The sequence below is a fragment of the Wolffia australiana genome, chromosome 4 (genome assembly GCF_029677425.1).
Source record: "Wolffia australiana isolate 7733 chromosome 4, ASM2967742v1".
NCBI classification, from domain to species: Eukaryota; Viridiplantae; Streptophyta; class Magnoliopsida; order Alismatales; family Araceae; genus Wolffia; species Wolffia australiana.
The window spans coordinates 21,565,949-21,591,307 of NC_135838.1; the positions used below are offsets into that span (position 1 = coordinate 21,565,949).

The following is a 25,359-nucleotide window of genomic DNA, read 5'->3' on the forward strand; positions in this document are numbered from 1 at the left end:
GAATATCTAGAAGTCAAAATAATGTCCAACGAGGGTGGCAAGAATCAAGCAAAGCGAAATATGAATGCAATAAATTTGTGTGAGCCCAATGCCAAATTTCCTACGTACATTTGTATTCTCCTTTCACTAGTGTCCAAAGCTTGCGGTGGGTGATGACAGGGAGGGCCACCTAAACCGTTTCCCAAACTTTTAAAATGAAATTTAACAGTAACGAATCCATGATAAGCATGAGTATTCTGTTAAACTGGATTATTCACGAAAGCAGTGCAATGGGAATACACTATGAATGTTAATGTTATTGGTTACGGTAATATATTATTATGAAGGATTTTAAAGCTCAAAAGCAAGTATAATCGTATGTGTTACCAATATATTCATAGTGAAAAAGGTAAACTTATCTCAATAACCTTTGAAGTTAGCGACACTAGAATAGTGATGGCTCAGTAATGAAAAAGGTAAAATTATTTACCCTTCATGGATATCTTGTTATTCATTGTTATTCAAATAAAAATGTTCCCCTTACCGGGAATTTCACAACTGTAAACTGGAACTTGAGAGTGGAATGGAAAAAATGGATATTTGTGTACTGAGATTATCAGAAAACGCTGCATGGTTACTCGACCAAATGTTCAGAATACGTAGATTTTGTTAACAGTTCATATCCCATTTATATGTTCTTCACATACGCTTATCCCGTAACTTCTCCATGAATGTATTTCTAGAACTAGATCAAACATTTTCAATATAGATCTTATAAAAAAAACTAGTATAAGAAAGTTTTAATGGTATTCCTTAAAACTATTTGGAGTATCACGCTTTTGAAGGTGAACCAGATTTAGAGGTTACACTTTTTCTTTGGATTACATATTTTAGACAGATAGGTGTTTTCTCTCAGGGCAGCCTAGACAAATGTATAATGCAATGGGATTGAAGGTACTGAGTAGATAATTATTTCAAGGACAATAGATGCAAAGTTATATCATAATATGATTGATTTATGACTTAATATGTCACTGTAATAACAAGGGTGTTGTGATAATAGTAGTAAAATACATAAAATATATTTTTTAAAATAAATTTTATAAAGGTGTGTGTGTTTCTTTAGTTAATTTGATATCTATAGCTGAGTTACATTAATGATAGATGATTTAAATACTATTTTGGGATTATTGTATACAAAAATAATAGATCTTTGAGGATAAAAGGGAGAGGGTAACAATGCATTGTGCCAGGAGCAGAGATATAAGGCCAAAGGTGGATGGCAGCTGAAAGCAGCTGCATCTGCAGAAAATGGCAGCCAGCACAAAAACTGCAAAAAAGGGAGAGGTCACAACATACACTATGTTATGGCTCGAATGGTGGCTGCGGCAGCAGCAAGCTGCAACTCCAAGTTCTTTACTTGAGTGAAGTGTGCTTCTGGTTGTGGATACAGGCTTCAAGTTGAATTGTTTTGGCATTGTGTCATGTAGAAGCATGGCTTTGATGAAGATAGTTTAATATGAGGAATCATTTTATGCAATTTTTTAGACTAATGATGAATGATATTTTAGGACCATTGAGGAGAGAAATGATAAGAACTATGTTTTTATGCTAGTTCCAGCCCCATTGGTGTTCTAATCCATAATACTCAAATTAGCCCCATTCAAATTCGTCTCCAATGTACTGTGGATCAATAATAGATCAATTCAAGTGATATTTTGCAAGGGTAGGAGTTGCTATGGTGATAACCATAGGAGCTTCCAAAAGTGAGAGAAACAAAATCATATAGTTTTTCCCCTTAAAGAAATTACTTGGAATGGATGACTAGGGTGAATCTAGGAATTCTGATTCATGTGCTCAACTAGAAGACGTGTATGAAAAATCATCTACCTAAAATATTTGGCGCCAAACTTAACTTTAATGAAAAAAGATTTCAAAACCTTAGGGTGTTGGAAAGAGTTCATGGAAAGGAGAATAAAACCCAACATCCCCCAGTATGATAGAACGATCGACAAATGTCTTCACAGCTCTGGATAAGAGGGGTCACACATCTCTCAAAATATAGGTCATTCTCTCACAAGCATGGCTACTTAGTTTGTGGGGATTCCCGAGTAACTTCTTTGTACTTCAAGGAAGAAGGTAGACCAAAGCTCCTCATGTTTAGGTCATAACATGAAATGTGCACAAAGAAAAATAGATAGGTGTGGAGAGAAACAAGATAGATGGGCATTAGTGGGACCTTCATAGGGAAGCACAAGGCAGCGAGTATGTTAAAGTGACTGGGTGTCAGATGCATCCTCTTTCCTGATGGACCTTGTGAGCAGTGACTTGTTGGCAGCATGAGCATTGAAATTCATTCAATCAAGATTTTAAAAAATGACTATTAAAAATAGATATTCCTATCTTTTTATTAACTTATTGTCAGTCTTGAATTCATTTTACACCTAAATTTATGACCTGGAAGTATGTATTATATGCTTTATTTTTTATGGAGAGCTTGGAACAATGTGGTATTACTTTACTTTAATGTTGTCTAAAATTATCCATTCAAATGCTGAGAACATTTATTCATTTTGTATTACCATTAGCTAGTATAACACACATCAATCCACTGCAAAAAATAAATTTATAGCTATCCAAACTCCATCATTAGGGGTTCATGTAATTGTTTCAATTTAAATCATATTGCTTCTGTTTTTGAATTCTTCCTTATGTATTACTATTTGCTGATGTAACATACTTGAATCCACACCAAAAATGAATTTATATTCAAGCATCGTCACTATGGGTTCATGTAACCTTTTTGAATTCAAATCATGTAACTTCTCCATTTTGCGTATCTTAAAATCAGTATATTTCTAATCAAACAATCATTATAGATGCTTATAAAGTTTTCCAAAAATTTGATGTCTATTACCTGATAATGCAATTTTTTTGGTTTGGGTGCTCGTTATTGTTGGGTTCTCTGCCTTGGTTCAGCCATGAAAGACATGTTCCATGGATGCAGAAGCACGTCGATCGAATCACAATCGATCTTTATAACAAAACATTAAAAGTAACTTTTGGGGAACAAGAACCGCTCCAAGATTGTTCTGGAACCATTCACGCGTCTGGCCTCTAGAAGTATCGACCCAATCACTCAGCGCTTGGATCTCCACGTCTTCTTCTTCAGCTCTTCTTGAAAATCTTGAAGATCTCTTCACCATGAAGACGCTCTTCCTTGGATGAGTGGAGAATAGAGTGGAGAAAGGGAGAGTGGTTCTCAAATCAGGCTTGAATGGGTACATAAAATGAGATCCCTTTTCCTCTTATATTTCACTTAAGCTTTTTATTAGACGCCCTCCAAAGTAAAATATATCCACCAATGCCCTTATGACCTGGTGAGTGTGACTCTCTAGGCCCATGTATCGTTCTAGTTGATAACTTTAATGGCCCAATAACATTTATTGACCAATTTTATTAATTAACTATATCAACATATAAATTAATTAAATAAGGATCAATTTAACCCAATCGATAGGTTAAGTTTCCAGCCCATGGGGTGCCAAGCTACACCTCATGCTCTAGTAGATACCGAGTAGTCTCGAACTCTCTCATGGAACCTTTACCATCATCGATTACCGTATACGTATAATCTCATCCGCGCGAGACTCTCGAACGACTTAGGGTATGGCTTATCATCAAACCATAATTTGTCATTCGACTAGGACTGATGCGTAATTCATAGTCAAAACATAGTCATCCATTCATGAGATGTCCTTGGTGTCTCAGGTCAGTGGATCACTTATATAGCAGTGACTTGAATCAACCTAATAGACCTTTAGGTATAATACCATTCAGGGATTCGTATGGATCAATTCAGTGAACTCTTTCTCCAAAGAGCACCCACTATCTGTCCTTAGTGTCACCACACTAATAGCCACAAGATCAGCTATACTTATGGTTCAAGTAGGATCAACTAGTGCTATTCTATCTGGATAATTTGATGTTCGTCTCAATTATCCATCAAATAGGAATATTTGGAATACATTTTTAAAGACTAGTGATCACTCTATTATGATCTAATCATAATTCATGACCTTTTGGGTCTATCAGATCTCCAATTCGATGTCAATATTTTCTCCTTAACTATTTCATAGCCATTGCTGATTGTTGAGTTTGGATTCATGAATACCTAGCGTGCAGAATCTGGTAGAGTAAAATGAAAACCAGCCTTAAAAACAGCCCTAGATTTTTCACATCTCTAACAAAGTAACGTAGGTGAAGGCTTTAAATGTCCTATTTCATATCACTGGATTTTGACCACTCTTGATTCAAGCACGATTAGTTTTCAGATTTATAATTAGAAGTTGTGTTCCCTTGTTTTATTTGAGTGCCAAAGTCCATCAAATAGCTTTGCAGGAAATTGCTCAATTTGAATTTGTTGAACGGGTTAAAAAGTGTGGTCGAATTTGACCTAGTTTCTTGTCAAAACCTCTATCTTCATCATTTTTTTCCTTTTTTTCATGTCCTCTATAAGCAAGATTTTACCTAAATTCAGTTTTGTTATTAAGTACATAAATAATTAATCATCTGTTTGATTGAGTCAAAGGGGAACCCACTGTAGAAAATGCAATATTTGATTATTTTATTATTTCATTATTTTATATCATCTCATCTTTTGTTTGGATCTCTTTAGAAGCAACCAAGTAAACCCAAACATTTAGGGTTTACCTATACAATGGATGATATATTTTGCTAATACTGTTATATTTCTCAAAATGAGGAAAATACAGACCGCTAAATATGTATCCGCTTATTCAATGGTTGGGACAGCAACATTTATCAAAAAAGGAGATGTAGCTTAATGCGTGAACTCATCGTGTTTAATATAGGGCTCTCCTAGAGAAAATATAATTAAACATTCCAACTGTGAATTATTTAAACATTCATCAGACCACTTGAAACTCGTTGACGTTGAGTCTGCCGTGTGAAGAAGGTATTGTCTTTTTTGTGGAGTGCGATGTGCGCGATGTCATTTGAATGTTCGAACCACGCTCGACTCAAGCCATCTCGGGTGATTACTTTGGGCCGGTTGTACGATTTTGGGGCTGTTCTTTTTTTTTTCTCTCGCTCGCTCTGTTTCCATTTTCATATCTCTCTCATCTATCTTCTCGTTCTCTGTAGTGTATCATCTCTCACCCGTTACCCATCTCTTATCTCTTTCTCTCTCCTCGCTGGTGTTTCTCATCTCTCTGTCGTTTCTAGTCTCTCTTCTGTTTCTCTCTCGTTCCTCGGCTCAGTCTATCGTTGCTCATCTCTCTCTTATCTTTCTCTCTCTTTTTCGTCTCTCTCTCTCTCTCTATTGGTGCTCATCTTTCTCTCTCTGTCTCATTTCTCGCCACACTTTCCTTTTGCTCTTCTCTGTCTTATCTATCTCTCTCATTTTTCGTCTCTCTCTCTCTCTCTTGTTGCTCATCTTTCTCTCTCTGTCTCATTTCCTGTGTCATGCTGTTTAAGTTAGCTTCAGCCGTTCAATGTAAAATGGTAATCAATAAAAATTCAAGGAAATAAAAAGAGCAAAAAAAATTATACCTTCCCATGGATTTTCCTCTTAAGATGTGATAACGTCATGAAAAAGACTTGACCTAGGTCCTTACACTCCACTCTATTTGGCACCCCCTTCAATGGATCCTCGATATATTTTTCATTTAGTACGGCTACCAATTTAGGTACAAAGTTCATATATGATTTTACGTCGATTGTCACTCGACTTATATATCTGAGGCATGGATGGAAAGAGTGAAAAAGATGAAGTTATCCTCAACTTTTCTATACGATCACCCCTTTTGATTGTCAGATATCAAGACTTGAAACTAGATCAATGCTAGTGTGCTGATGCATTGTTACATCACACATAAATTGTCAATTTGTTTATTATCTTTTTCATTGATGGTGAATGGACACGTGGCCCCATGTGGTTAGAGAAAAGTGAATAATGTGGCAATAGATATTGTTAGAAATGAAAAATTCACACCAATGATCAGAGATATTTGGTAAAGGCTAATGATAGAAATCCTTGATGTGATTGGGTGGCAGTGGAGGAAGGAAGACAACATGGATATGGTGATCACACCCATTTTTTTATTTTGTACAATTCACGTATGGATATGTGCATGCCAACTGCATGCATGTAAATGCATCCATATTTCTTACCTTTTGTTGAATAAAATAATCCTTTTAATAAATAATTCTTATCTACATGTGCATTTATTACAATTTAAATTGGAGTTATTTTTCTACTAGTCAACATTAATTGATGCAATTAAAATTTTATTTGATATGGCATCACAATATGTGATGTCGTAATGCCATCTTTATGTAAAGATTATGGGAAGCAACAATTGGTTGTCATTTGACAAATCAAATGGGGACACGTTGCAGCGTAGAAAATTAGGACACGAAATCCTGAATAAATTGATATAAAATTAAATATAATTCTTGAAAATAAATAACTTTGAACGGAGAGAAATAACGTCTTAAATTTTTTATGTCAAAAATTTTATCAAATATTATATTCTGACTCAAAATAAAAGTGTTTTTAGAATATGAAGTCGAGATTCACTAATACACATATAAAATGATTTTGAATTAGTGATATTTACCCAAGCATTAGCGTTTATCAACCGGGTAATCATATTACATGTCATAATCTGAAACATATGACCATATGTCTCATGGATGTGAGTGCATATTGACTAGTATTCATACTCAAAACTATAACCATATTAGTCAAAAGAACCTTTTATTGTATGTGAGGCCCAGTAAGAATTTTCTATCTTTTTCACTCCCTTAACATTCAGAAAACAATATTACATTTTATAAGTATAATAAGATAATGTAATAGAAAGAAATAATTGTACATGTGTTAAATGCTTCAAAAAAAAATGTGACAATCATGTTTGAAACTCCTGACATAGTGACTTGAAAATTTTGAAATGATAAAAATAATTGTCATTAAATATTATAATTTAATATCAAAGTATTCCATTCAGTAATTGCAAAATTTTACATTACTTAAATTTTTGGGTTTAACATGAAATTATTTCGATTTGATGTATTTAGATCAGTGAAAATTAATACATATTTTTACTGATTTTCATTTTTATTTAATTTGACACTTAATAATTAAACTTTTAAAATATTCGACTCACTAAGAGGGAAATGTTTATTTATGAAAAGTTCATGGTAACAAATTTAATTTTATAATTATTTATGTCAATAAATAAATAATATTACTTTTCTAAGTTTTAGCTTATTTCCAAATTGGTTTTATGTTGAAAACAATTGACTTTTTTATAATTTTGATCATTAAAATATCACCTACTGTTATTGTTTATATAGTGGATACATCAGAAAACAACATTAATAGCCTAGTACCATGAGATCTAGTGCACGACCAATAGGTTATGGGTTTGACCCCAAAGGGCACAAAAGTAAGCTTTTATGTTTTCACACATTGTGGCATGCCCTGCAAGCCACCACTAGGATCGTGGCTACTTTGTGGCACCGCTACATAATCCTGAGAACCTACATTAAGTTGACATGTGGGGCTAAGCAAACATATGGTCCCACAACATGGCTGTGAGATCCCATGTGGGATGCCATCTAGGCCTAGGTGTCCATGTGGTCCCACCAATTGGCCTTGATTTGACTGCGGCTAGGGTTGCCTCGATGACCATTAGCTCAGTGCAGATCAAGAACCCCCAAGGCACTTACATAATTCTTGATATATGTTCAATCCATGATTTAGCCCTATTTTCTAAATTTCTTAATATTGAATCAATCAAATGCACTTCTAAGACTTTTTCCACTTTTAGAAGACCTTTTGTCATGTCACCTGATCAAAAAATTTTGTAAATAAATGTAACTAATATATCTCTGTAATGAAGGGTTTCTCCATAATGACCATGAACAATGCAACTAGATCAGGTCTCGTCTGGTCCGCACAAGTGGTGCTCTCCAGCCATTAGTGTGCCCCACCCTTAGGTCGATTGGTTCAAACCAGATTCACTCATAATGTACTGCATTGGCATTGGGCTGATAACATGCTGGCATTGGGCGATCACTAAACCAGTATTGGGTTAGTGTTGCTCCATCATGGCCTAAATGCTCTTAGCGCTGCTGATTTCTAGACCCTATCCAATTCATCAGGTAACAAATGCCTTTTAGGATATGAAAAATCAACCAAAATACAAACATCCATCCAAAAGATGTATTGAGTGTCTCAAGTGTAAGGACCACTCATACGACCATAATGTAAATCATCTTCATTGACAATTTGTTAATATATCATTGAGGGGTTTATATAGAGCAATAAACTCTTTTCCCTAAAGAGGATCTGCTATGTCCTTACTGTCTCCACACTGATGGCAATTGGGATCAGTTATAATCATCATATGGTTCAGACCAGATAGTGTTATTCTACCAGGATATCTGGATGTACTTTTCAAGTATCATTTGAATGGGAATATATTTTAATACTAAGTAAATTATAATGAGATCATAATATGGAAATCACTAGTCATTAAGCATGTATCTAGATGTACTTCTAAAGTATCTTTTGAATGGGAATTGTTTCTTAATACATTTTTAAAGACTGGAAATTTCCATATTATGCTGTCATTATAATTCACTTGGTAATCTCGAGTATTCATGGACTTCATTATTAAGCATCACACGTGTTTCAATTACTAGATATTGTATCTTTGAACATTGAACGATATATGGAATGTGTGATTGACTTTATGGCTGCATATATTTCAATCTAGATGATCATCATGGCATCAACTTGAAAAAAATAATTCATTTTACATGGAGAAGTTCGACGAGGAAATACTACTTTATGATAGATCATATTGGTTTGGATTCATTATGTTAAAGAATGATATCACAATGATAAGGTTGCATCAATTATCCAAACATGACATCAAAATTTTGTATCAAACTAATGGACATATAAAATTGGCCTACTTTCATTAACCAACATAATCAGAAGCTATGTATATTGTTCAGTTGGAGGACAAGAAAAATCTACAACTGAACATTTTAATCGTATGGGATAGAATTCGGTGAACATGTCACCATTGATTTGGTGGAGAAAGAATTTGAAGTTTGCAGAACAATCTAGTAAAGAAAATAAGTTTTAGGTCGTGCCACAAGGTATGTTTTTTGGCGTTTGGATATAAGGCATTCTAAAAGGATTGAACCGCATTTGTAACGTAAGTGACCTATTGAACCGCGTTTTAAAAATGCTTATTTAAGTTTATTAGTATTTATGAAGGAGAATCTTGAAATAGAGATGTTCAAAATTTCCTACACACCCTCATTTCATTAAACATAAGATATTTTATGTAAGGAGTCCCTGGTCCATCTTTCCTTTCTCTACCAAGCAAGATGAATGTGAGGGACATTCATGATCCAGCTTTAGGGTGAGTGTCTCGGCCAGATATTTTATTTTATTTATATGAATATTTCTAGTATGTAACCATAAGTTTGCTTAAGTGAATCCATACAGCTATAAATCAATATTTGGACTATTCCTCTTAATCAATTTTGTATGTCTGGATCCACCATTGTAAGTTGGTATTTAAACCATGATTAATAATAAATGAATTTCAAAATCATATTATTTTCATCAGTTTGTAGAGTTGTGATCAAATAAGGCATGTTTACCATTATTTATGTTGCTTTTCAAACTATTCATTAAATTTGGAATCTCGAATCACTGAGAAAAGGTGGTGTGTAATGGAAGTAATGATGAAGTCATCCCATAGGGCAGTTTGATCAATTTTTAATTTTCTATGAAATTTACTTTAATATGGGAAGATGCATAAAGGTTTGGTTAAGAGTGATTGCATAAAAAAATTACACCTACATGAAATTTTAAATAACTTTAATCTTCCACATGTAAGAACAACACAAAATGAGGAAAATAATAGTTTCACCTGCGATATCTATAGTTGAAAATGATTACAGATTTAGCATAACTCACTCATAAACCTGGTTTCTCCGCCAATCGACTCTATATTTCAGACTGGTGACATTGAATTTTTAATTACAAACACTGGATATATGGTTCTTAGAGAAATTTCTCCGTCAGCTCTTTACAAACTGAGATAATTTAGCGCTGAATAGATTTTTCTGAATATTAACATTCTGACAAGTGAAACAATATGCTAGGACTCAGGGTAGATTTTTCACGTGGATGAATAAGAATGACTGGAGAGGGGGTAACTAAGAGGCACCTGGGGATGGATAAAACAAGCCAAAAATCAACACAATATGTTCAAACCTTTAATTAGGAAAAAATATTGATGGGGCAGACCCTTTAATCAGTGGAGTGTTGAAGTACTATCATACAACCACTTGGCAAAACAAAGATTGAAATCTAAAATCCTAAGTGGTTGATTGAGTGAAGCATTAACTTATTCCACTAGATACAACGGCAAAGCATACATGAAAACAATGGATGGAATAATTCAAATCACCAATAAGTAGTAAGAATAGACCTTTGGCGTTAGACTAACATTTTAGGGCAATGTAGACAATTGGGGTGTCATTCTATCATGGGGAGGATGCATACTCTTTGGATGGACAAAGGCAAATCCATAATCTAACTTATTTGTAAATTAAATCAATCAGATCTTAACTAACCAGTATGATTCAGGGCCCTTAGCCTAATCTGCCAGCCAATTTATGTGATCTGCACTATATGACCCACTCAGCTAGTCCATTGACCCCCTACTTCCAGCCTATAGACCTACTCTTGCTAGATCACTAAACCTACTTTTAGACCTGATATGCAGATCTTAGAATATCACAAATGCCAAAATTAATAGAATCAAATTCTTTTAAATACATATCCAACTTCAATAATCAATTCATTGTAAAATATGCCAACTTTGTTTATCAAATTCCTAAATATCAATAAAAATTAATCTCACTAAAAGCCCATAATAATTCTGGCATTCACTTTCATACATAAGAATTTTAAGAATCTTAGGCTAATACAAAAGCAATTATCATTGCATTTATGCATGATTAACTATTTTATGTTTGAAGTTAATCATCAAACGTATTACTTCACTTTCAAGTGCAATAAAATGATGTTAATGTCATAAATGTCTGATACATGCGCCATTTTATCAAGCTGCCAAGATAAGATAGTGTTTTCACACAACATTTAGTGTTTGGACATAGGAAGTCCAGCATGGCGCCCAAGAAACCTCCGAGTCCCATTCATCTCAAGGCTCCACCCTGGAAAATATTTTTACGACTTTGAGGCAAGTTCGACATAATTTTTTAGTGTGAGCTTGAAGGAGTCTATCAAAAATAAGATTTGTGGGTAGGCCTGGCAGGCCTAATGTAACAATCTATCAGTGTCTCTTGACATCGTTCTCTCTGTTCAAATGTTTGTTTCTGCATCTCTTCCTTGCCCTACATAAGAGGGTTGTACTTTCTGTCATTCATACTGATACATTCTACCTCTATCGCATCCCTATCACATTTTCCGGTTTAACTTTGGCCGTAGTCTATTCTACGTCTGTGGCCTGGCGGGCTCCTCTCGCCCCCGACCATCGTTCCTATGCTCCAAGTCATGCCTACTCTTGCTCTTCACATGAACAATTAATTCAAGAGAAAGGTACGTCTCTTAAACATCATACGTACTTCAGTCTTTATACGACCAATAAGAATCTTATCTTTGATTTTTATTCATTTTCTTCTCCTCCTCTCTTCTCCTTATCAGCATGCTCTCTCTCCTCGATCTGTTCATCGAAGAACTTTTAAAATGCCAGCGGACGGTGGGGGGTCGCCTTTCATCTTGGCCCACCGGCTCCGGCAACTTGAAGCAGACAGTCAGACACCGACGTGGAAACCACAGGTTTGACTGGAACTCTGGCGGCTTTAAATGAGGGTCCTTGGTCCAGGGTCCCATCGCTGGGGAGGATTAGAAGAATTGATGAAGGGAAAGCAACCTTCTTCTACGATAGGACCCGGTGGTGCCGTCATGTTAAGGCTCGCCTTCACATGAGGACAGCCATGGTGCTCATTGCCAACTATTCTCTAACCCTCTCATGGGTATCAGCCATTTTTAATTTTGAGCTGGCCCACCGCGATGGGACCCATGGGACCATGTCCGAATTAAAAAACTCAAGGCCACCCGCTCTCTCTCTCTCTCTCTCTCTCTCTCTCTCTCTCTCTCTCTCTCTCTCTCTCTCTCTCTCTCTCTCTCTCTATCTCTCTCTCTCTCTCTCTCTATCTCTCTCTCGCTATCTATCTTGTTGCTCATCTTTCTCTCTCTTTATCATTTCTCGCCACACTTTCTTGTTGCTTTTCTCTGTCTTATCTATCTCTCTCGTTTTTCGTCTCGCTCTCTCTATCTCATTTCTCGCTACAGTTTTTCGCTGCTCATCTCTCCCTCTTGTTTCGCGTTTCTGATATCTCTCTCTCTTGTTGTTCACTTACTCTCTTGTTTCTCATTTCTAGTTTCTTTCTTTGTCGAGTAAGTCGTCCCTCGTCTCTCTTTCTTGGGCGGTTTTACGTTGTGGGCAGCTCGAATTCTCACCGCACATGGGTTTGGGTCGGTCTGAAATTCGCCCACAGGGGGACAATTTCCGCACTGAACGGCGGCTACCATCCATGGAAAGACGCCTGGAGTTTCCTTTGTATTATGACATTGATTCTATGTCCTTGATGGTGTTCCCTCTCTCCGCGTGACCTCGTTCTTGTGCTGCTGTCAGCGCTTACGACTTGGTGACCCAAATGATAACTTACTAATACATTTCCCCCCAACTTGCTCCAAACCGTCCAATTAAACATTAAAAATCTTCCCATCAGAGGAGCATGCAATGATTCTTAAAAAAAGGATGAGTCAATGTTCCAGCAAATGCAACGACCCGAGGGATTCGGTTGGCCACGGTTGTGCGTTGCGTCGTTGTCAGGATTCAAGAGATACGTCATTGTGGGCATATAACATCTCTTATCCTCTCTTCTTTTCGCCTATATAAAGACATCCAAGAGTTCTAAACAGACGTAGATAAGAACTTGTTTCAAATCAGATTGCGGTTGCAACATCCTTTCATGTTATCTGCAAGAATGGCGGCTCCCCATCTTCTCCTTGTGCTGCTGGCTTGTGTTGCCGTCTTCGGGAATATACGGGGGACTCAAGCGCAAAACATTACACAGGAATTCTTGAACGCCCACAACACAGCCCGATCTACTATACCGGTCGGCCCAATGGTGTGGAATGTGACTGTAGCCGCATACGCCCAGGACTACGCCGATAAGAATATAGTCAACTGCACTATGGTGCACTCCAAAGGCCCTTACGGCGAGAACCTCCACCTGGGAAGTGGAAAAGAGTGGACGCCGACGGAGGCAGTCCAGCGGTGGGTGGACGAGCGTCAGTACTACAACTACACCACCAATACTTGTGCAGCGGGGAAGGCCTGCGGCCACTACACGCAGGTGGTTTGGAAAACATCAATTCAGCTAGGATGCGCGCGCATCAAATGCAACAACGGAAACATATTCACCATCTGCAACTACAGTCCTGGGGGGAACATTGTCCGCCAGCGGCCTTATTAGGAGGTTTCTTTTTTCTTTGCTGATTCTGAATGTTGTTTGCAGAGCACCAGTCCAAAGGTCTTCGTCGGATGAAGGCGCGATGAAGTTCGGGTTATCACAGTTAAATAAAATAAAGTTTCCGTGAAATAAAATATTGTCACGACTTCCCATATCGATGCGATTGTTCTTGTCTGGATCAGGACAGCTATATATTCCAATTATAAAGTTTTACTCGTTTTGATCTTGATGACGTTCTTTTAAAAAAGGTTGTGTCAAAGAAAAATAAGTCAGAATCATACCTGGGTAAGTACGTGGACGAACGAGTATGAAAATTTCATCCCAACTCAGGGAAGGAATTCAGGATTTCTATTACAGCTAGAGTAGTCATAGGCTAGTCAAAAAACCATTTACGATTCTCGAAATTAGCTTACGTTAGATCTTGAATATGGGTTAACACATATATCGTTATTCCCCAATTTTTTTTGCGAAGTTTCAATATCCTAATTAATATAATTTTATGAAGATAGGGATTAAGGCATTATTCATAATTCTATGGGTGCAAGTATGTAGAAACCGGGTCAGTTATTGTTGGGGTTTGTCAGCCCCCCACCGCGAGAATGCGGGAGAGGGGGGTCCAGGCCCCAATAATGGAGGGGCACAGGAATCGCGGTGCACCCCCTCCCCTCTTGTCCTTTTGTGAGAAATGACCCATCTTGGGGCCCATTTCTCTGTTATTTAAAGGGGTGTTCACCCCCCTTGAACCCTAATCCGAATTTGCAGCTGTCAAGTGTTTTCCTTGTTTACTCTTCTTGTCTCTTCCTCTCTTCTTCTCTCCATCTCCCTTGTTTTATCTTCATCACTCCTTAGTGGTTACTCCCTTGGCTTGGGAGTTGAAGGAGTTGCTCTATTGCACCACACGAGAAGCTAGTGCCCTGCACCGAGAGCCTTGCATATTGACGTCATGCTGGTGATGTAAAGAGGTTCTTGTTATCTGTCTATATACATCAACATTTATCTCGTCCGAGTTGATTCCGCATTTCTACCATAGCGTCTTGGGTCGTTGTTTTCTTCAACGAGTTTCAACAGTCATAAATTCGGTGATGGATAGTTTTATGATATGACATGCCCCAGGATCAGGCAGTGCGTGAGACTCCCAAGCCCCATCTGCATCAGATAAACAAGTCTCAACTACCAAGGTCAGCAAGACCCACTCCTATCCATCTGCATTAAAATTATATTACGTTGCAATATAATTTTAAAAGTTAATATCGGAGAAATATAATCATATTAAAGGTAATAATAAATTCCATTAAATCAAGCTTCAATGGGAGAACTGACAGGTTCTTAAATGATTTGAGAACCCAACTTGCAGATCAACAAGCAGACAACGCTTGACGCTTTCAGACTTGGAGAAAGAATTTCACCTAAAATAAACGTCATTATCAGTAAAACGTTGAAAATATGATAAGCTTCATACCATCATTAAAGATTTTATGGCTAGCAAATACATAATTACCTTCACAATGTTTTATTTTGTACCTTAAGTGTGGAAGTTTTCGTGCACTAGTTTTTTACAAAAGCTTAAATTGTTTCGAAACGGAGAAAAAAAGGAAGACAGATTTATTTCCATAGTTTGTTCTATACGAATCGGACCTTCTTACAATAGGGTTTGGAATAGGTACAAAGGGACTCTTCTGACTGTCTTTTATTCCAAAAAGCAAATCCTTGATTCAAGCAAGCATAATCTGAACGGGCTAACAAGGTACAAGGTACTAAAGGAGTTACCTTACAGGTATACGCTCAAGTGTTTGATGGACTATGCGTGCATTTGGTGAACTTAGACCATATACCGTTTAATACTATTTATGCGCGATGGAGGAATGGGATAAGGAATAAAAAAATTACGTACTCTCATTATGAAAGGTTCCTTATCTAATTCCACTTGAGATGTGTGTTTACCTTGTTGTTCATGCGATTCCTGCCCCAATGGATCACAAAGAATGAGAAAGCCATACAATCATACCCAATCTAGGATGGCATTCCCTACCACTAAAAGGTTACAAAGATATCAGCACTAGATGAACCTAGATTTACAGTCTCATCATCATTCAGTCTTAAATAGAGTAAAGCCTTGTGATTACAGTATTGTACAGATCCGTAGGCATCGCAAATAAGATTCCAACTCTGATATGGAAACCTCTGGCTTGGCTAGTGTTCAACTTTTTCTTCTCATCATGCGACTTAAGAATCAGAGTGACAATGTTTATTGTAATGAGATTCATTATCTTACCAATAGTACAGCTCAAGACCAAGTCGAACCAATGTGGTTGACAATTATACTTGAGATATTCAGCTTGAATTCCAATCAAAATCTTGAAAAACTCTAAAAGGTTCTGGCGAACTAAAAGTTTATGACATGACTAGGATAAAATTGGAAGGTTGTTTACCTCTATATCCAGTGGAGGGCGAAAGTGGGGTTTAAATTGTGGTTGTTTCATAGTTTCACACAATCCATAGTTACATGTAATTTAATGATATTATATTATATTATATTATATTATACTATACTATACTATACTATATTATATTATATTATATTATATTATATTATATTATATTATATTATATTATATTATATTATATTATATCATATCATATTATATTATATTATATTATATTATATTATATCATATCATATTATATCATATTATATCATATTATATTATATCATATTATATCATATTATATTATATTATATTATATTATATCATATTAAATTAAATTATATTATATCATATTATATCATATTAAATTAAATTATATTATATCATATTATATCATATTATATTATATTATATCATATTATATTATATTATATTATATCATATTATATTATATTATATTATATCATATTATATAATATATTAATATATATTATATCGAATTATAATAAAAGGTGAATGTGAGTATTCTGGTATACTTTAATAAAAAATATATGTTTGAATATGCAATACAATGGGCTAACAGTACTAGTTTATAATAGTTTAATACAGTGATAGAGAGAGTGTGATAATATGATTTATATCTTATGTATAGTAAAATTGGCCACATCAAATGCAGCTGGGTCTCAAAAGAGAGAGAGTGTACAATATATTTTGCAGCACATGCAGGATTCTAATGAGGCAGTGGAACCCTGTTGGATTGAGCCCTGCATACCTTTTTATCCTGCACGATGCAGCAATCACCAAAGAAAATCAAAATAGATAGATGAAGAGAAATCATATTTCAACTATGGGAGGAGTCTTAGTTCCTTCTCTTCTCATTTGGGTACACTTTATACCACCTCCACATCTCTCCTCTCATGCCACTCACTCCCACAAACCTTTTCATCAATTGGAAGGGTTGTTACCTGCTCATTGAAATAATAAAACAAACATAAAGTTGTATGGAGCATCATAAGGTTTCTTTCCCTAAATGTTTCCTCTTTTATTGTTTTATTTTTTGAAGGATGATGTGTTTCTTGTTTTCAAACCCATGTCATTTTTTTTACCAAGACTCAGAATGCTTTTGCTATAAAGATCTTGAAGCTGTACAAAATGGCAGAATCAAATCCTTATGTTACTCCATTTGCGGCCAAACTCAGTCATCATAATGGAAAGTTGGCAAATCCCACAGAATTTTGGAGTTTGATGTTCTTTCTATCGTATCTAAGATACTTTATGGACTTTTCATGGTGTGCTCCCCATGGAAATTTATGGAAAATCTCACTATAGAACACTTCAAGCAATCAAGTGTGCGCTTAGGTAAAATTATAGAACTATGGACATTGGGCTATGATTTAAAAAGAATGAAATTTTTTTATGATTGGTTTCAGTGATAGTGACAACTGTGATGATCAGAATAGCACCTCTGGGGTGTATGTTCTTTCTTGGTTACAATATGATGACTTGGATCTATCAAAGGCATAGGATTGTGTCTCTCTCTTCGTGTGAGGCAGAATACATTTCTCTCACAGACACCACAGGCCAGTGTATATTGTTGACCAAATTTATCCAATAACTAGTCAAGGTACTGCTCAAGCTAGTGATTATTTTGGTTGACAACATGACAAAAATTGAACTATCAAATAATCCAGGCTTTAATAAAAGTAATCACTATGTTAGAGCATGTGTGGGGGAGAATAGGATAATCTTAGAACACGATGCATCATATGAATAATCTGACAATATTCTCAAAAAATCACTTGGCAGAGGAAGGTTTGTTAAGCTTCGAGGAAAAACTGGAAACAACCGTGTACGATTAGAAGTTCTCCTTCTCTTTATGTTTTCTCTTTGATCGTTTTATTTTTTGAATGCACATATGGTTCCTGTTTTGAAACCACACCTTTTTCATCAAGGTTTCTCCTCTATATAAGAGAAGCAGAATCCAAGTTCTTCACCACCTCCACAATATTTACCTTCTTCTGCAACAGAAGATTTATTATCTTCTCCATATTAATTGATTCTCATTGCATTTTCTAAAGTAGAGGCTTCTACAACTCCACCTTAAAACAATAAATAAAATGGTTCAGAGTAGATGGATGAATAAGATGAGAGGAACCACATTATATAACACATTGGTAGTAGGAATGAGGCATTGATTGCAATTGAACGTGCTTACTAAAGGGAGGTGTGATCATCTGCCCTAGCCAATGAATTAGGACATTATGGATAAAGTGCAGTGATGCAGAGGGGGCATTGTTTATCCCGAGATGAAAAAACTACCCCTCTAGGACGTCAAATGTAAAAAAAATATGGAAATTCATCCACAAAACGAAGGACGTGATGGTTTTCTCATCTCATGGAAAAACTATATTATTGAGAATAGTCTTTAAACACATATATATATCATGAAAAATAATAAAAAATAAAATTTAACACAATGTTCTAATTTATGCATTAAATCTAACTTCCCATTATGAATAATGTGGATATTACATAACTAGGTATGTTCACATTATTCTCAATGGGAAAATAGTCTCAAAAGGTATGAAGTATCGATGCAAAAATAGTCTCAAAAGTTGTAGAACCGAATGAATCATATTACAATAACTAGTTTTTTTTAACTTGTTATTAATATTGCTATTTTAATGGATACTTTGGGATATTAGAAAAATATTGAGAGAAAAAATACTATCTAGTCCCAGTCGTATGATGAGTATGGTCAATCTTATATCTCTTAGGGTGGAGACAATGCCTAATGGTGGGTGATCTTAGAGTTAATAATTCATGCCTATTTTTCAATTTGATTAATGTCATGGATTTATTAATCAACTGTGAGCTGAATGACCAGAGACATCTTGTAGATGGATGGTTGTCTTTTCACTATGACCTACAAGTTAAAATCATTGAATCCCAAAATATTGTTCCTAAAATGCAGAAAACAGTTTACGAAGAGTGTTGAATGCCTAAGATACACTTAGTTTCCTTTTGTAAAAGAGAAGAAAGATCAATAGAATATTAGATAAGAGTGATTGGATGGTTTCCCAATGCATCAGTCCTAAGTAGCATGACCAATTAGATATTTATAAGTTACTTTCAATGGATCAGGCAAGAGTTCTTAGGTATCCACATTTTTCTCCCTTTTCTTCTAGAGTGGTGTTCCCCTTTTTGTGATCATAACGGCAATGTGTTCATGCTAGACCAATAAGAAGGCTCATCACAATGAGTAGGACATTTCACATGTTGAGGATTATTTTAATACCTTCGGATACTGCACACTTAAACAACCCAACAATACTTACATGAGGAACTGGGAATCAAGGATTTGATGTGGAAAGGCGATTTCATCATCAAGGTTTTAACTATTTAAAGGTCTGTTATGATTCCATTTATTTTTCTGCTGATTGGATATGTAAGGTACGAGGATTTGATTACCCAAATATGGGACCATGACTCATTTTTTCATATTGGGAATATCCAACTTTTAGTATGTGGATCATGGCAATCACGGTCTCATAAGCCAACACCCTTTAAGGACATGGACCATTGTCTATGGTAGTTTGCCTGCCTCACCCGCCAACATTCTAAAAGTTGGATTATCCCAATTTGCAAAAACGATTCATGGTCCCCCATTCAGCTAATCAAATCCCCCCTACCTTACATATCTAACGAGCAAGAGACCTGATGTGGTGGTCCCTGACTAGAGAATTTAATTGATGTGGAAGGGGAGCCTAGAAGGTAGCATACCTTTATCCTAAATTCTAATCCTTGTTTGATCAAATGAGGTGCTGCCACATGCTTTGAGTGAAGATATCATAAGCAAAATATCTTCTTATTAATACTTCACGCATCCTTGATGAAGGGCTTTATCCCAATACTGATAATCAGTATGAAAACTTTATTAAACCTTGTTTTTCTAAAAATAAAAACTTTTTTTTGGAAACATCCTTATTAGATGCTAATACACAAACTCCAAATTCAAAACCATCTGAATTTCCATTAAAACAAACATTCTGAATCGGTGCAAGTTCATCTCAAAGCCATCAATAAATGAATCAATGTAAATAAAGCTTATATTTCCATTTAAGCTTTCTGGTGTACGCGACATTATTTATAAATTTCCTTACGAGCACAAGATGAGCAATGGTTGAATCCATAGAGAGAAAGTATTGAATAATTAAATTTATCTTTGATTTCTATTTTTATGGAATGTATTTATTCAAATAAAAAATCTAATTGAACAAAAGCAAGGTAGTGAAACTAATTTAAAACACATCTAGGAAGGTCAGAAATTTTTTATCCTATTTAACCTAATATATCCAAATTTTATAGAATAATTTTGGGAACTTTTAAATAAATTTATACTATAAAATTATTAATTAATTACAATTAAATACCTTATTCATTGATTCCGCAGTGATGTGCAACGGTTGAGGGAGATGAACGTGAGAGAAGTGGAGCAGGTGAAAGAGATATCGCACTGGTTGTGACAGATATGATGGTGGATCTGCGTCAATGAGCAGTGGAGCAAGGTGAATAATGCTGATTTTAACATTGCCATTGCGACAGAGATAGAAGAGGATACATACCTACGAGTGGCGGAGTCGGAGGTGGTGTGCGTGATACTTTAAACCTGGGCTATTGGCGATGGAAATGGATGAAGATGCCAGTTTGAAAAAGATGAATATCACACTAACCTCTTCCTCACGTGCCCAATGAGCCAAGTGCTACTTTTTAGACACAAATCTCGGTCTGAATGTCATTCCTTCAATCATTCACTATTGGAGTACAAGAATGGGCCTATACAAGAATTTGAATGAGCAAGTCACTCCTCCAATCATAATTAGGAATAAACTGCATGGATGGGGATTTCTATTTATATATATAATATGGTGTATGAAGGATTACCAGTGTGTCACGCACTTCTAAGAGTATAAAAGTCAATTTATTCATTAAAAATATTTTTAAAAAATTATAACTACATTTTTGGGCTTATAAATTGGTTTCTTAATGAATATAACTTTTAAAAATCCCATAAAATGCTAGAAAATCCATAAAAACATAGTACCATTCTAAAACTATAAGATTCCGCTTTAAATATTACAAGAATTCTAAATAAATATTTTCTGAATTTTAAAATTATTTTATTCATGAAATGAATCAAGAAATACAATAAATCAAGAAACATTGGAACTGGATTCTAAAGGTGCAACAAATCATTTTAAGCATTAATATCATATGTTAATGATCATTTCAATGAAAATAAGCAAATAATGTATATGATAACCATTGGTCAGTGGCCACATATAAGTAATTCCCATTGAAAATATGCAAGTCTTTAGGCACTTTAACTATTTAAGAACATTTATCTAACGTGCTAATAAAATCTTATAAAATTTTGACTGATCAAACCAAGCTTCATCTTAAAATTTGAAGAATTTAGAGGTAAAACACATGACTTGAGGACGTGATTTTAATGTTTATTCTAAAGCTCAAATTGTTTTTTTAAGAGGAAATGGATAGTTTCTTCAGTAATAGTAAATAACCTGTTGTTAAATAGTAACTTAAGGTTATTTTATGCTAAATCACAGAAACTCTGAATTTATTATCCTGTATTATCAATGCACAGGGCATCATTAGAAACTTTTATATGGGAGTAAAGTTCATTGAATTTCAATCAAACTGTAGTTTTTTTGTCATGAATGAACTGAGTTTCATTACTTGTCAAATCTGAATGAATTTTATATTCTTTTAAGGAATTTATAATGACATAAAAACTAATGAATAGTCATCACAATTGGAACATATTGATATGTATTTGTATTTCTCTTTACATATACGCTATAAATATTTAACTCCTTAATTTGTAATCTGCATTATATCATTAAATAGTACACTATATAAGTAGTATGCAACTTATGTACAAATAAATTAAGTCTGAATTTTGGATACACAGAACGTATTACTGTTATATACATGTTTGCTTGGTTGTGTACATATTTTATGACAAGATGACACTCATAACAAATCATTAACTATCAAGTTGACCTCCAATTAATTTATTTTTGTTTTGACATCAAAGTCAGTTAAGCTAAGCTAATGAATTTTTTGTATTAAATATATATAATAATGGTAATTATATCCCTCTAAACATCAAATACTTCTTGTAAATAAAATCAAAAATTTCATTTTTTTCCAAATAATTCTGGATGCAAATACATTAATTATGGTATGTGACTTATAATTTGCTTCTGTTCTTGAATATACTTTGTTATAAAATTTCAAATGGTAATATCACTGTACGTTCATAATTTTTTTAAGTGTAATGTTCATTCACACCACGGCCTATTTCTTATCACACAATTTAAAGCTCATGATTACTCTGTCATAACATAATATTCGTGATTCAATTAGATGCATTTAATATGTCTTTAATTATCTCAATCATGAATTCTTCATTTTATTTTTTAAAACATATTTCAATACCTATTTGATTAATTTATTAACCAAAACATATGAATTCATCATTATACAAACATTTATAAAAAATCTTATAGAATTCGATAAAGTCAATAAGTTTAATAAAAAAACTGTAGTTGATGTCAGGAAAACATTACAGGAATTTAGTGGAATGTGATCCATGAGATTCATACTTTCATGGAATTATTCAATTGGACAACCGGGCTTAAATAAATGATTTTGGTTTTGGGTTTAACACAATTTGGGGAATGTGGTTATTTTATGCCTGTATGTTTATTCCTAAACTTCCTCTCAAAAAATTAGACCTTTAAATCACTTAAAGAAGGTATCAACCAATTAAAAAATTAATCAAAAATGTCCGGGTCCAAGAATAGAATATCAGGAAGAATAAACATTTCCATAATTAATATTCTTGCACATAATCTCTTTTTTGTTTTTTCCCTCATTATAGGTGTGCCCCATTATAGTGGTTCTTTATGAATATATAAATTTATATACTTTATGCTATTTCTGAAAGTTTAAAATGATTGTAAAATTCATAATATAGATTAAGAAAGGGGTTGATCCACAGGCAGCCATAAATTAAAATTTTCTCTATTAGGGAGTGGGATCGCTCTCCATCTAGGCCCTATAGAATTAAACTGGAACAACACATTGTATTAGAACATATTACCCATCTTTGGGGACAAGGGCCAGAACAACCTCTCGATCTATTTACTCCAACTGGTGCTGTCATCTGGGCATTCCCTGTTTCTCATTCCATGAAGAGAAAGAGAGAGAGAGAGAGAGAGAGAGAGAGGTAAATAGGATAATATTAGCCTATTATCTTCACTTATCCAGGTCAATGGATGTGAATTTGGTACATGCTTTGGATGTGTCCTGGTCCATTTCAGCCAACCCTTCTCAAAAAGTCATTGCATTAGATAATTAAAATAAAATAAAATAATAGACATATTAAAGTGATGCAACAGATATTAGTTCAAACCCCTCTAATGGAAAAACCAATATCCTTGTTATCTAGATGATTCATGGACCAACTCTGCTGCATTTGGGTGCAACATGTGCAACTGTACTAGTGGACAGTGAGTTTATAGGTATAACACTTAATAAGCATTTTTAGTATTGAATTGTGAGGAAATAGCGACAAATCTGGGGAAATCCCGCGATGCTAGGTATTTGTTCAGTGAAATGCCTGAAAGAGGCCACAATAATGAATTCTGATAGAACTTGATTGACTTAGAAAGTTACCAAATCTGCCGTGATTTTAAGAGTAGGGGTCGGAGACACCGATAGCCACCTCCTAACCTCAGTACACAACTTCCCCTTCTCTTCTCCTCAATGTTGGTGCAGACATGGGCCTTCCCGATTCTGTTCTAGCGCCATCCTGAATCTATGATGCTCCTCACAGGCTGTCATGACCTGGGATGCACCGACGAGAATCTGAAAGTGTCTTCTCCATCCCTCTAGTTTCTGCGATGAGAGATGACCATGAGGCTTTGAAGAATCAATTTTAAAGGATTGAGAGAAGTTATCTTGGATCAGACCCCATCAACTAGACCTGATCCAATGACTATCTCAAAGCCCTTGGATCCGTATGTGGTCACCCCATCACCGGACCACTTATAAGAATGACTCCAAATTGGTTTATATCTGATAAGAACCCGCAGATGTAGAAACTTAGAGTTCAAGGAGATTCGCAAGAACTTAAAAACAAACCCATTGTTCTAGGATAATAACCGCAACTGATCCGTGGATCAATAGTATGGAACTGAGAATGGAAAGGGATAGAGTCAAACAGAGAGAGGAAAATGGGATGGAATAACGAAAACACGTAGCATGGAGCAAGCCGGATCGACGCATGGTCCTCTGGTCAGGAGATTCCCCAGCCAGCCCTCCTTGCTTAGGCGATACCACTTTTCTTCTTCTCTTCGTCTTCTCTAGGTCTTCTTTATTGGCGCTTGAGTTCCCGCCAGTGCATAATGCCTCCACATGTAACTGGTTGGTACGTGTGAACTTTCTTCGATTACGCTTTTTTTGATAGGTCTTCATGAAGTCCTTATCAATACTTCCCTCCCCTGAGAACAAATTGTCCTCACTTTAGAAAGTAGGGAACTATTTCTTGATCACTTCAATATTTTCCCATGAAGCTTCATAGGGAGGGAGATCTTGCCATTTGATGAATATCTGTAGCCCTTTGGTGGAATGTCGACAAGAGAGGATGGCTTCCGGAAAGACCTGCCATTCCCAATTTTCAGAAATGTTAGTTGGATATGGCCAAACTTCAATATTGGGACCAATAGCTTTGCGAAGGTAAGAGATGTGGAAAACTGGATGAACAGAAGTAGACGAGGGTAGATCCAATTTAAAGGCAACTGGACTAATTTTTTGGATAATTTTGTAAGGACCAAAGTATTTAGGACAAAGTTTCTCTGAGCATCTTTGCACCATGGATTTCAAGCTGTAAGGTCGAATCTTTAGATAAACATAATTACCTTCTTGGAATTCCACATTAGTCTGGTGAAGGTTGGCAGTCTTGGACATGTAGGCTTGGGCTTTTGCAAGGTGTATTTTGAGTTGGTTGAGAATATCGTCCCTAGTTTGCAGCATTTTGTATAGAGAATCAATAGGTGTTGCAGGAGAGCCATATCGTATGATAGGAGGAGGCTCTCACCCATACATCGCTTTGAAGGGAGTCATATGTATGGAAGTGTGAAAAGAATTGTTATAGCTAAATTCTGCCCATGGTAGCCAAGATACCCATTGTCTGGGACATTGAGAAGAAAAACATCTTAGGTAGCACTCAAGACTGCGA

The 25,359-nt window shown here is 35.3% G+C and overlaps 1 protein-coding gene and 1 long non-coding RNA gene across 2 annotated transcripts; both read left to right on the plus strand.

The window, feature by feature from the left end:
* The first annotated feature begins 13,116 nt into the window (after positions 1-13,116).
* LOC144702558 (pathogenesis-related protein 1A-like) lies at positions 13,117-13,680 on the plus strand. The gene is made up of 2 exons (XM_078574606.1): positions 13,117-13,488; positions 13,651-13,680. The coding sequence occupies exons 1-2, from the start codon at positions 13,117-13,119 to the stop codon at positions 13,678-13,680; spliced, it is 402 nt and encodes a 133-aa protein (XP_078430732.1).
* A 449-nt stretch (positions 13,681-14,129) lies between these two features.
* LOC144702669 (uncharacterized) lies at positions 14,130-15,537 on the plus strand. Its single transcript, XR_013581322.1, has 3 exons — positions 14,130-14,567; positions 14,719-14,783; positions 15,266-15,537. It is a non-coding gene; the product is annotated as an uncharacterized LOC144702669 (long non-coding RNA).
* The last annotated feature ends 9,822 nt before the right edge of the window (positions 15,538-25,359 follow it).